The 12,500-nt window shown below is 38.4% G+C and overlaps 1 protein-coding gene across 3 annotated transcripts in view; it reads left to right on the top strand.

Annotated features, from left to right (window-relative positions):
* The window catches only part of stpg2 (sperm-tail PG-rich repeat containing 2), a 15,621-nt gene extending 5,215 nt beyond the window's left edge, over positions 1-10,406 (top strand). Inside the window, exons 6-14 of one of the 3 annotated variants that reach the window (XM_079487549.1) lie at positions 1-13; positions 1,199-1,297; positions 2,092-2,242; positions 2,901-3,064; positions 4,106-4,195; positions 7,777-7,948; positions 8,040-8,155; positions 8,272-8,420; positions 9,978-10,406. The exon at positions 1-13 is cut by the window's left edge and continues 99 nt beyond it. In XM_079487549.1, the coding sequence (XP_079343675.1) occupies positions 1-13; positions 1,199-1,297; positions 2,092-2,242; positions 2,901-3,064; positions 4,106-4,195; positions 7,777-7,948; positions 8,040-8,155; positions 8,272-8,406 (940 nt within the window). In that variant the 3' untranslated portion in view covers positions 8,407-8,420; positions 9,978-10,406. The remainder of the gene's footprint in view (positions 14-1,198; positions 1,298-2,091; positions 2,243-2,900; positions 3,065-4,105; positions 4,196-7,776; positions 7,949-8,039; positions 8,156-8,271; positions 8,421-9,977) is intronic. The other 2 variants (XM_079487548.1, XM_079487550.1) reach the window with 2 other exon arrangements.
* Positions 10,407-12,500: the final 2,094 nt, after the last annotated feature.

The following is a 12,500-nucleotide window of genomic DNA, read 5'->3' as shown; positions in this document are numbered from 1 at the left end:
GGAGGAGAAGAAGGTGAACACTTTACTATCTTATCTTCAGCAGCTGTTTTTAATAGTAACTTATCTTACAGCCGTTGTATATTTCTCTGGGTGACACTTCTGTCTTTTGTTTAAAAGTGTTCAGACCCCAAACCTTGATCTGTGTTTATAAAACTAAGGCAAATAAAGCTTGGATGTGTCTGTTCTCCTGTCCCTGTAGAGGGCTCTGTTGCAGCAGGATTACAGCCTTTAGACTTTCTCCGTCAGTTACTGTGAATGTGTGATTCTCACGAAGCCACTGAAACATCGTGGCAGTACAGATTTGAATGATAAAACACAATTCGGCAACACGAACATGATCACGATAAAGATAATTGTGTCAATCATTTAGACATAGGAATGAATTATTTATGTATTTTATTGCTTTTTCTGCTGAAGTTCTCATTACCGTAACGCGTCCAGATTTGTCTGAGTGCATTATATGGTATCATTTAAAGTACAATTAAAATATTGTGAAAAAAAACAATTGGATGTTCTACTAGATGTCCTCAAATGACACCATATAATGCAGTCCTTAAAATATCAGTCCTTAAAATATCAGTCCTTATTAAAAATAAAATGAAGAAATAGTGGATGAAGGACGTGTCCAGGACTGATACTCTCATCCTCTGTAACGTTTTGTTAAAGACTATTACAGATATTTACATAAAGTTTGATTTTACACGTTTACTAGCCTTTCTTTTAAATAGCCTGAAGGGTTTTTAACAAATGAATATGAAATTCTCTTATCACGTTGTGTAGACGACTTTTTCCCTTCTTATTACCGATACAGGTTGTTTTTCACATTTAAAGCGATTTTACATGATTAATATTCTATTCAAATATCATTCATTAATGTCCTATTATATATGATTAATGAAAACTTGCTTAGGCATCATGACTTTCGCTTGTTTTTAGCAAAACATTCCAAGAGTTTTAAATGGTTACAGTAATGAGAATTAAAAAAAACTTTTTTGTCATTTTAATTGTGTTAAACTGTAAGTAAATGTTGTGAAATTAATGTCTTTAAACATATCGTACCTTTTTTAAATGAACAAAAAGGGAATTTGTTGATACAAGTGTTTTTAAGAAAATCAAGCTTGACATCTTGAAAGCAAGATTTGGTGAGAATCACCGTTTGTTTTGTGTCTTTGTAAGTGTTTATTATGTGTGTGTTTAGGGTGTCCCGGGTCCAGGACAGTATCACATACAGAGTCAGTTTGAGAGGGCCAGTAATCCACATGGAGGGTCAAATCCACCGTTCCTCTCTCAAGCTCAGGCAGGAACACATTCTTACATCTGAATCACATGGACTTATTGTGCATAATTCATCAATGCACATTATTCCAAAAGAAAGAAATGCTTGTTTGATATGTTTTCATCGTTTTTTATTACTATATTTAAATCTTAAACATCTTATTTTTGAACCACAAAACCGGGCTTTCACCATGATCAAAGCTGGCATGACGCCAAAAAGGAGAGAAAAGATTTTTCTAAAGTGTCATTTCAAGGTGCCATTTTGTGTCACTTTGAGATTCTCGTATCTCTCAGATTGTACCAGATAGGGCCTTATAAACGTATATACCAAAAGACACGTTTATTAAGAGCCGGAGTATTTAAGCACATTGAAATATCTTTAATAATTCTTAAGTTACGTGCATGCAATATTTGCAAGTATACAAAAATACCTTTTTCTCTTCATCTCCCAAATCTACTCTCTGTGTAAAATTATGAAGCTTCATGATTTTAGTATAAATTTGTCTCCAAATCTCAGGTGAAAATGGTCATTTTGACTTCCATCTACGAGACACTGGATTCCTTCATATATATTTATCCATGAGAGGTAATATAAAAAAACGAAAAGGCTTTGCTGGCGAATTCTCCATATTTAGTTGATTTTTACAAAAGGACATTTTAAGTTTTCATAGATAAGAGATGGATCCAGTGGTCCTCTGACTGTCAGGGGTCTGTTAAAATAGACAACAGTGAGGATGGGAATTTTGATCTAAGTATTTCGCTTTCACATTTCTGTTTTATGTTGACTTTATAGTGACCTCAGTAGTTTTCTTTCAGAGGTTCAGTCCAGTGAAAGATGAAGCGCCCCCTGTAGGTGCGTATGATGACCTGCGCTGTGCTCTGAAGAAATCCAGAGGGGTCAATAAAAGCCCTTTTGGCATGAGCGCTGTGCGATTCCTTCCAGAAAACACAATGAACGCCACACCAGGTTTGTATTTCTTTCACATTCTGTGTCAAAAACATCTGAATCTGAAATGAAGTTTTAAAGATGAAATGACGTCAGAATATGCCTCTGTTTGCCTGCGGCGCAAACCTGAAATATAAAACACTGGTAGTAAAAAGCTGTGCGGTTGGTTGTGTTGAAGGGAATTACAGTTGCGTTTGCTTGGGTTTTAAGAAGAGCACTTTGTGATTTATCAGTAAAGAAAGGCAACATTACACACAGTCTTACCTTAAAACGTGACTTTTGTCATGTATGTTTATACGGTGGTTTTAATTTTCATGTTTTACGTGTGACTGATGGCAGTTATTCTGTAGAACTCAAGTCAAATAGTACATCGGATTTTTCATTTAAATATACTTGTATTCATTCAGTTTTTATCCAAAGCAAGGTCATTTAACATTTTGTTGATAAGCCTGAAATTAAAACGTAAGGATTAAAAAAATAATAAAGATTTTTTATCCTAAATTCTTCTACATCTGAGTTATCTGAGCTGTGACATCCTCCGTCTTTGTACTCTTTGTACTTTGTCAACTATAAGCATTTGTGTCATTTTTTTAATTATCTGTCGAGATTAAGATATTCAAAATGAAATGTGACAGAGTTGAGTTACGAAAGAGCAAATAAAGTTGTATTTCTCCGGCAGGTCCTGGTTCTTATAACGTGTATGACTATGGTTTGGCTCAGGAGAGTTTGAAGAAAGCAAATCTAAAGGGCAAAAGAAACGGAGCCTTCGGCTGTGTCGCACCACGACAGCTTTTCCACCCCAGTAAAGAAGAGAATCAGAGCCCGGGACCGGCGCAGTACAAGGTGAGCGGCTCCTCGACCCGGCGAGCGTGTCCTTGTTGTCTGAAGTAGTACAGTAATCTGCCGGTGCCCTTGAGACCTCATTGAGACTTTACAGAGACATTCACAAACATCTTTACGTGAAATTATTCACCATTCATATTTTCTGAAACATTTTCAATGCAATCTAAAACATTCACTTGAAAACGGTTACCATGGTAACCACAGTGAAACCATGGTGAAATATTATTTTTACGTCCATCCTAGCAACTTCCTTCTAGCGTGTTGTTGAGTTTTATGAGCAGTTACCCAATAACTGTTATAACAGTGATGTTATGGGCAGTGGTTCTCAAACTGGGGGGGGGCCCAAGACAGATCCCTGGGGGGCAATCAAGCAGAAATGAGACCACCGACAAAGATAATTGATGTTACAGAATTGTATAACCAAATATGTTTTTGGTGTAATTACAATTCCAAGTTCAAGATTATAAGTCTTTATTTGCGGGGCCGCACAGTGATGCACCCCTACACCGTATTCAACAATAATCAAAGGGCTCCCCTTCCGCTTACAAATTTTGACCCAATAAAATACTGGAAACTGGAAAATATCATATCTTAAAACTTCGCTCCTGAATTATTGTGATATTATCATACGTGCAGAAATACAATCGACACGGTATTGATCAACATGGCCTTAAGTATCACAGTTATGGTCAATGCCGGTATGTTGTGTCACCCCTACTGCAAGACTTACATCACAAAAACATATTGAAAAAGTTCAGTGTTGTTCTCTTAAAACCTTTTTGTTCATAAAAACCACAATATTGTTTACATTTCTCACTTGAAGGTTTATGATCTATTTGGATTACACAACATAATTTGTGAAGACGTTCCTAATGTAAAATTTGATGGTCCGTCGCTTTTATATAGTAGTAGGCAGTACATTGGAGGATGCTTTTATTTTGTATTTCATACATAGATCTCGACTGTAATATTACTGTTGATAGACCGCAGATCATAAACATTTGAACTTGTGTAATGTGGTTTATTTGTTCTTTCTTGCAGGTGAAGACATATGAGGAGTTATATAAGAAACGGAGCAGCGCTGCTTTTAAATCAGCCACAGAAAGACTCGTGGGTTCCCTGTGTGCTCAAGTAAGACTCATAATGATGTCACATTTCACTTTAATCCCACAGGAAACACAAATCACTAATGACATGAAATATTGCTCGTTCACTTTCCCACAACCATCAGAATAAACAGAGTTTTTATTGGAGGTGTCTTCCTTTTCAGAGTTATATTTATTGTGAAATGCACACATAGTGTCGCATGTTTCTCATCTCAGATATGGAGACGGAGATGTGGGCGCTTCCGTTCGTCTATTCAAGCTTTGTCTTGTGTCTGTTTCCTTTCATCTCGCAACCGCATAGTTCAATCAGAAATCAGGAGGTTGTCATCGCTTATTACCACTCAATCTGTCTTTCTTCAGTGGAACACAAGAGGAGATATTTTGAGAAATGTCTCAGTGGTTTTGTCTTTATATAATGGGATTCAGTGTTTTTCAGCATTCTATCAAATATCTTCTTTTGTGTTCTGCAGAAGAAAGAAACTCAAACAGGTGAACCAATTCTCATATTTGCGGGTGAACTATTTCTTTGAAGGAACGTTAGTATAAACCTTCGAGACAAACTTCAGAGTAGTCCAGGTCTCCGGAGCAATAAGAGAGACATCTTTGAGAAGTAAAGCAGTTTTTTTGTTCTTCTGGGAAATCAGTACGTTGGGCTGAAATGAGACTCTGTGATAATTATGAGCGGGAATGAGATGTCAGCTCAGTATTGAAAGTCAAACACCGCCTGCGCTCCAGCTGTCTGAGAAATGTGTGTTGTTTCACTCCACGGAGACTTGAGATTAAATTCGGTCCATATCTAAAATCAGTAATTACACAAACTCAGATATGAGAACACGGCGCTGTCCGCATTTTATATCCAAGAGAGCGTTTGACTCAGACTGCAATGCATATGCTGCATATCACACACACGCACACGCACACGCACACGCACACACACACACACACACACACACACACACACACACACACACACACACACACACACACACACACACACACTACATAACACATCTGACCCAAACTTCAAAAGATGATTATAAGAAAAGATCTTGTGCATACAGAAATGAAGTCTATTTTTAAGACCATAAGGATTTTTCTCAAACTCTCATTACTGTATTGCTTGTGTATGCGTTGTTGTTTTCACCATTTTCAAAAATCCTCATTAGAGTTTCAAAAATAGCTAATAAAATCACTTGCCGTGATGTATAAGACATTACAATTGTTGTGTTCCTGTGTTTTAGCTTGTTTCTCTATGTTTAGTGATCATTTCTTTTGTCATCAATCATTTTTATTAGTCACCCTTTATGTTTGTTACTGGGTTTTGCTAAATGTAACCAATAAAACGTATTATCATGTGCTTTTCAACTTACACAACACAATATTTCATGATTTACTAAGTACAGTGTTTTTTCCATTTCCTGAAAAACTCATCTGACTTTGGTCATCCAAGTTTTCTGAAGGACAGCGACAACATAAATAAATATATACAGCTCAGATGAACTTTGGGTAAAACATCTTACGCATAAATGTAAATACGTGTCTTTTACATTAAAGTATTCGGATGTAGGGATTCAGATCAGGATTGGTTTGTGATTTTCTGTAATTGTTTGATCTTGTGGTGATGTTTTTTTTGGTCCTATGAAGGAAAAAAGCTTTAAGATCAAACTAAATGATGTTTATGTAAAAATGAAGAAAGATTTGTGTGATGGTTTGATTAAGGGGTAGGATACAATGTGCAGGTTGTACAATATAAAAATATCATTCTGTCCTCATAAATTCCCTATAGACATGTGATGTCTGTGTTTTGTACTTTGTTTCGTTGAAGTTTTTTTTTTGCATGTTTTTCTGACGTTTACATAACTATTTTACACGTGTATTTTTAGCATGAGAATTTAACACGGACTGTTTTTAATTCTGGTGGCTGGGCACAGAAGGTGTTTATTAAAGTTAAATTTTGGGTTTATTGTCTTGGCCTGTGGAACGATCTTAAACATCAACAAAATATTTCAGCGTGTGAACAAACATGAAGAATAATGAACCTAAAATGGATGTATTTAGCCGAAGCTTTCCTGAGGATTGAGTCAACATGAAATGCAATCCTCAGAAACAAAGAAAAATGTGTGTTGAAAGCTGATTTTAACATTTAGTGTGATGTGATTCCTGACATGACTCTTATTGTGTGTGCATTACTGTAAATAACACACACACACAGACACACACACACTCAGACAGACGCACGCACACACACGCACAGACAAACACACACGCACACAGACACTCAGACAGACACGCACACACACTGACACATGCACACACACTGACACACGCACACACACTGACACACGCACACACACTGACACACGCACACACACTGACACACGCACACACTGACACACGCACACACTGACACACGCACACACACTGACACACGCACACACACTGACACACGCACACACTGACACACGCACACACTGACACACGCACACACACTGACACACGCACACACACTGACACACGCACACACTGACACACACACACACTGACACACGCACACACTGACACACGCACTCAGACAGACACACACTGACACACACGCACACGCACACACACTGACACACGCACACACACACACTGACACACGCACACACACACTGACACACGCACTCAGACAGACACACACTGACACACGCACGCACACACACACGCACACTCAGACAGACACGCACACACACTGACACACGCACACACACTGACACACACGCACACACACTGACACACGCACACACACTGACACACGCACACACACTGACACACGCACACACTGACACACGCACACACACTGACACACGCACACACACTGACACACGCACACACACTGACACACGCACACACTGACACACACACACACTGACACACGCACACACTGACACACGCACTCAGACAGACACACACTGACACACGCACACACTGACACACGCACACACTGACACACGCACACACACACTGACACACGCACTCAGACAGACACACACTGACACACGCACGCACACACACACGCACACACACACTGACACACGCACACACACTGACACACGCACACACTGACACACGCACACACACACACTGACACACGCACTCAGACAGACACACACTGACACACGCACACACACACGCACACACACGCGCACACATACACACACTGACACATGCACTCAGACAGACACGCACACACACTGATACACACTGACACATGCACGCACACGCACACACACACACACACACACACACTGATACATGCACTCAGACAGACACGCACACACACACACACACACACTGACACACACTGACACATGCACTCAGACAGACACGCACACACACACCCTGACACACTCACGCGCACACACACACTGACACATGCGCACACACACACACACACTGACACACACACGCACACACACACACACACACTGACACATGCACTCAGACAGACACGCACACACACTGACACACACTGACACACGAACACACACACTGTTCCTGCTCTAAATAGATTGTGTAAATGATGATTATGATTCTGTGGTTATGTATTGGATTCTCTGTTGGCAGGATACGCCTCCGCCGGGCTCGTATAACGTCTGGGAATCATTCGAGAAGATTCACGGCCCCCGACGCTACAGCGAGCCGCGCAGCGAGAAAGCCAGAAAACGACACGGAAGCTTCCTGTCTGCTGCCCCCAGAGACCTCGGTGCCTTCATCCGCGGCGACCCTCACATCCCCGGTGACTGATGCTCTGGAGAACACACACATGTATTTATAACCCGCATAGCGCTGCAGTCGTCTGTGAATAACATGTTTTATGTGCGTTTCAGGTCCAGGTCATTACAGTCCAGACGTGAAATCAAGCTCGACGTTAGCCCTGATTGGCTCAAAAGAAGATCGCTTTAAATGCTCGAAAGATATCAGCCCTGGGCCGGGAGCGTATGAGGTGAATACTGCACACATTTACAAAACAACTCATGATGTAGACTTCAAACCTACAAGTAAATGAGAATCTGAATAATACTTTAACATCGTTACAATGATTTGATGTCTTTGTTTTAGTTGAGTCCGGTCTTTAAGGACACGGTTCTGAAAGGCACTTTCAACGTGACGCTTAACAATCCTTTAACCTCCAGCGCTAGATCTTCACATTCACTGAGATCTCTGAGAAAACCTTCGGCCCACAGCGGTGCCTAAGTCTGAGGTCAAAGGTCAGTGCGGATTGTTTCATGTGATGATTCTACATCAACGGCCTTTTGTGTCAGATCGTACGATACACTGAGATTCCACGCCGATACATAGACGAGACTTTTGTTTTGATTGACTTTTCTTTGCAAAGTTCTGATGGTCAAAGTTTTAGGTGGATGCGGATAGTAAAGTATCTAGTTGGGATATGCGTGCGTGTGTCAATCAACAATCCACGTCTCGAATTTAGTTTGTTTACAAAATGTCCGATTTGTTTAATGCAACAGTGAAACATGGCCGTTCACTTTCAGAAGTTGTAGTGATGCTTTGTTTTTCCTCAAATAATGTGAAATAAATGTTGGTTATATCATTTCGTTCATATATTTTAATAAAATGTTAATTGATTTTAGAAAAATAAATAGTGTTTTGAATATCGCATTATTTAACATGCTATCGCATATCGCATTTTTTCTCAATATCGCACAGCCCTAATTGTGACTGATAGAAAGAAGTAATATTCAGACGGCTCTTTCTTCAGAATGAACTAGAGGTAATTCTGTCATTGACAGGTAAGGCGACCAGTTATAGTTTGCTCTGCTGTTATATGCCATTTAAAGGGATAGTTCACACAAAAAGGAAAATTCTGTCATGAATTACTCAACATTAAGTGCTTCCAAACCTCTGTTAAACACAAGGAAAGATATTTAGAAAAATCTAGCAACTGACATTTCTGTGCCACCATTGACTACCATTGTAGAATAATTAAAAGTGGCCCAAAAAACTGTTTGTTCTTTTCCTAAATTGTGTTCAACAGAAAATACAAATAATACAATTCTAATATGGCCAATAGTGCCCCATATAATATATTATTAACACTTGTGGATATTATAGTTTGTATAATTCTGTTAAATTTGTATAGCGCTTTTTCCACTATACAGACAATACTTGTACGCGGTCCAAACACACGATGAAGTCGGTACCAAAAGGAAGAAAAAATAATAAAAATGATGGACATTAAAATATGAAAAACTAGACCAAAAAATGAAAATTCTGTGAGTTTGAGTTTAGTGATTCACATTGTGGCCGAATTGCTCTTTGAATTTGATCATTCACTCCCTTCACGTCTGTATCACCACAAGCTTCTCTTTCCGTCCTTGTAGGACTGCAGGATCATGGGTAAAATGATCACAATTATTTTGCTCAACATTTTAATCACGATTAATAAACACGTTTCTTTTGTCAGCTCAGAACTTTTGTTCATCAAACACTTCTGAATGAATCTTCAGAGCGACAACATTTTTTATTTCTTGTCACCTTTCACGTTCGTCTGTGGTTTTTAAGTTTTTCAAAAAGTAGAAATGTCGTGAAGAAGGTTTATTTCCTGTAAAGTGGCGGTACAAAAGATACGAGCTTTGCAATGATTTTTGACCTTATCTGGAGTTTTGTGCTTGCTTGTAAATCCTTAATATCACAACGATTATGCTCAATTAACAACGGGAGGCATAAATGGTTATGGATTCATCGTGCAGCATGTGATATTTTCTTCTCGACTCTTTATTTCTATGTTCTGATTTGTGTTTCAGGTCACAGACTCTAAACAGGCCGGTCTAAGCTTCAGCCATTAAACACACGCTTCCCGGGAGGTCCCGACTCACACGCACCTCTTTATGGGTGATATATTCCCCCTGCGCTCACGGGAAATAAATCAGCATTCTTTAATGCCTTTGATGTTTCAGGGTTTTTGTGCGTCATAAATTCTCAGCCTTGCCCACAATAACACAACGCTAATGTAGCCCGATCTGATCACACACACACACACAGAGGTCTGGATGGGCTTCTACACAGCCTTTTAATCTAATTAAGCATTTACACAGTGTCATTATTCAGCAGACAGCGGCGGGCTGGGGGAGGAATTGAGAGAAAGAGAGAGAAAGGAAGGTTTTAGCTCTATATTGAACGGACTTGTTTTACATTTGCAAGCTAATTGAATGAGATAAATCACTGTGTCGGACGCTCTCTTTCTTTCTGTCCGTGTGTGTGTGTTTGTCTTGTGGAGACTTTAAATGTACTATTTTAATGTCTCTTAAATCCTAGCGGTGAAAGTGGCGAAAAATCTTTTTCCGTCATCTGAGGCGATACCAAATTAAAGCAATGAAAGGCTTTTTATTACTGTGACCACGGTAAAGGATGTCATCCACCATGATGTGAGACTTACAGCGTAACCGTTATCATGATGTAAAGAACCTCGCCTGGATCATTGCTTTCAGAAGCACAAGCGATATTCACATTTATTTATAAAGTGCTTTAAACTATTTTGCAAACAAATCAGCTTCACGGGGAATACATATCAGCGCATTAAGAGAAATTATGAAATGTCTAAAATATATGTATTATTTAAAGGATAATATGTTAAAATATGATGTTTAAAAGAAAATAACTGGCACTGAGACTCAACAAGAGTTTTTCTGTAATGTTGTTTCTAAATTGTTATAAATGAAAACAGAACTTCAATCATAATGTAAAAGTCATCCGTACACAGACACTGAACAAAACACATTCTAATTATTATTTATGTAATAATACAAAAAATAATAATATCTCACATATATGAAGAGTTTGCTTCCAAAATGAGGTGACTTTAAAAAGTTTTTTCTATTGTGCATTATAATTAATATCAATCAAACTGCAGTTAGTTTATTTTGATTTGAGCCATAATAACTCAAGAAATACAAACGCAATAATCACAATAAAAACATGATTACATAATAAACATGATTTTAGAAACAGTTTTTATCATTTGTGGGTCAAAACGTTGTAATGTACATGAATGAATGCAATAGTTGCATATTGCACGTAAGATTTGACTTGTTTTGGTTTATCACCGGCTGAAGATTATTAAGAATGTGTGCACATTACTTAGATGATTGGGCATTTTTTTCTGGTTTGTTAATACAATAAAAATACTGTAATAATGTATGTGACAAATCTATGTATGTGTTTTAGAGCATTCAATATTCTTATGATATATATATCGGCTGTATTATCATTTTAAGTAGCTCAGCATATGTTCATGTGGACGTTTTCTCAGTTGGAGCATGTGTGAGAGTTTCTCCTCGATGGGCTCTCACAAAGCAAACCATATTGTGAGACGTGTTAATTGTGCTTAAGATGTTTTAATTAGACATTAAGGCAAGCTGTTCATTCTGCTGAGGTCTGGATGGCCCTCGAGCCTTCAACAGAGGACAGAGAGCTTCTGCCGCTCCGTCAACAAACGTCTGCCCACAGGGATATTACTGGCTTCATCAAACTCGCCTTTATGTTTCTTTTATGTACTAACTTTGTTTCAAGTGCTTGTGTCAGAATGAAAAGAGAAATGGACATTAATGAGACGCTAGTTTGTCGATGCAGATGAGAACACGTTTGTTGTGTTCATTTGAGGAAGATCTGGTTGTTTGGAAGGTGTTTGTTGAGCATGTGGTGAACATTGGCGTCTTGAGTTCTACACTCATATTTACACCATTTAAAATCTGATCAGATTCAATGTTTTTATCGTTGTGCAGTAGACGTTCAGGGCCGTTGAAATACAGCTGGATCTAACTATTTTTTATGTACTGGACATTATGTACCACATAAAACCGGGGTGGGGGATGTAATTTTTCATGATAAAACAGTATTTTACAGTTTATTTCTGGTGCTGCCAGTTTTTTTAACAAGATTTCTTTTTTACAGTTTATTTTTTAAATACCGAAATTACAGAAAAAGACACCAAATTTATGAGAGAAACTGGAAAAACAGCTCAATATATATATGTAATATGTAACTCAATATGTAATTTTACAGGAAAAAACGGTATATTTTTACGGTATATTTCTGTTTTTCCAGCTTCCAGAATTCTTTTTTCCAGTATAGCCGCGCCGGCCATCTTTGCTTGTCTTCTGGGATTGTGCCAGTGCCGCCTTAAGGCTTGTGGCATCAATGACAAGTTTTTTAAAGGATTATTAATTTATAAGAACGTATACTGTGACTATCACACCGATACAGAACAACGGGATGATTGTAATCATTTTTTTCCGACCAAACAATAAAACATAGACAATCAGAATCCA

The sequence above is a fragment of the Barbatula barbatula genome, assembly GCF_947034865.1.
Source record: "Barbatula barbatula genome assembly, chromosome: 2".
In the NCBI taxonomy this organism is placed as follows: domain Eukaryota; kingdom Metazoa; phylum Chordata; class Actinopteri; order Cypriniformes; family Nemacheilidae; genus Barbatula; species Barbatula barbatula.
Note: the sequence above shows the minus strand (reverse complement) of the source record. Positions and strands in the feature narration are given on the sequence as shown.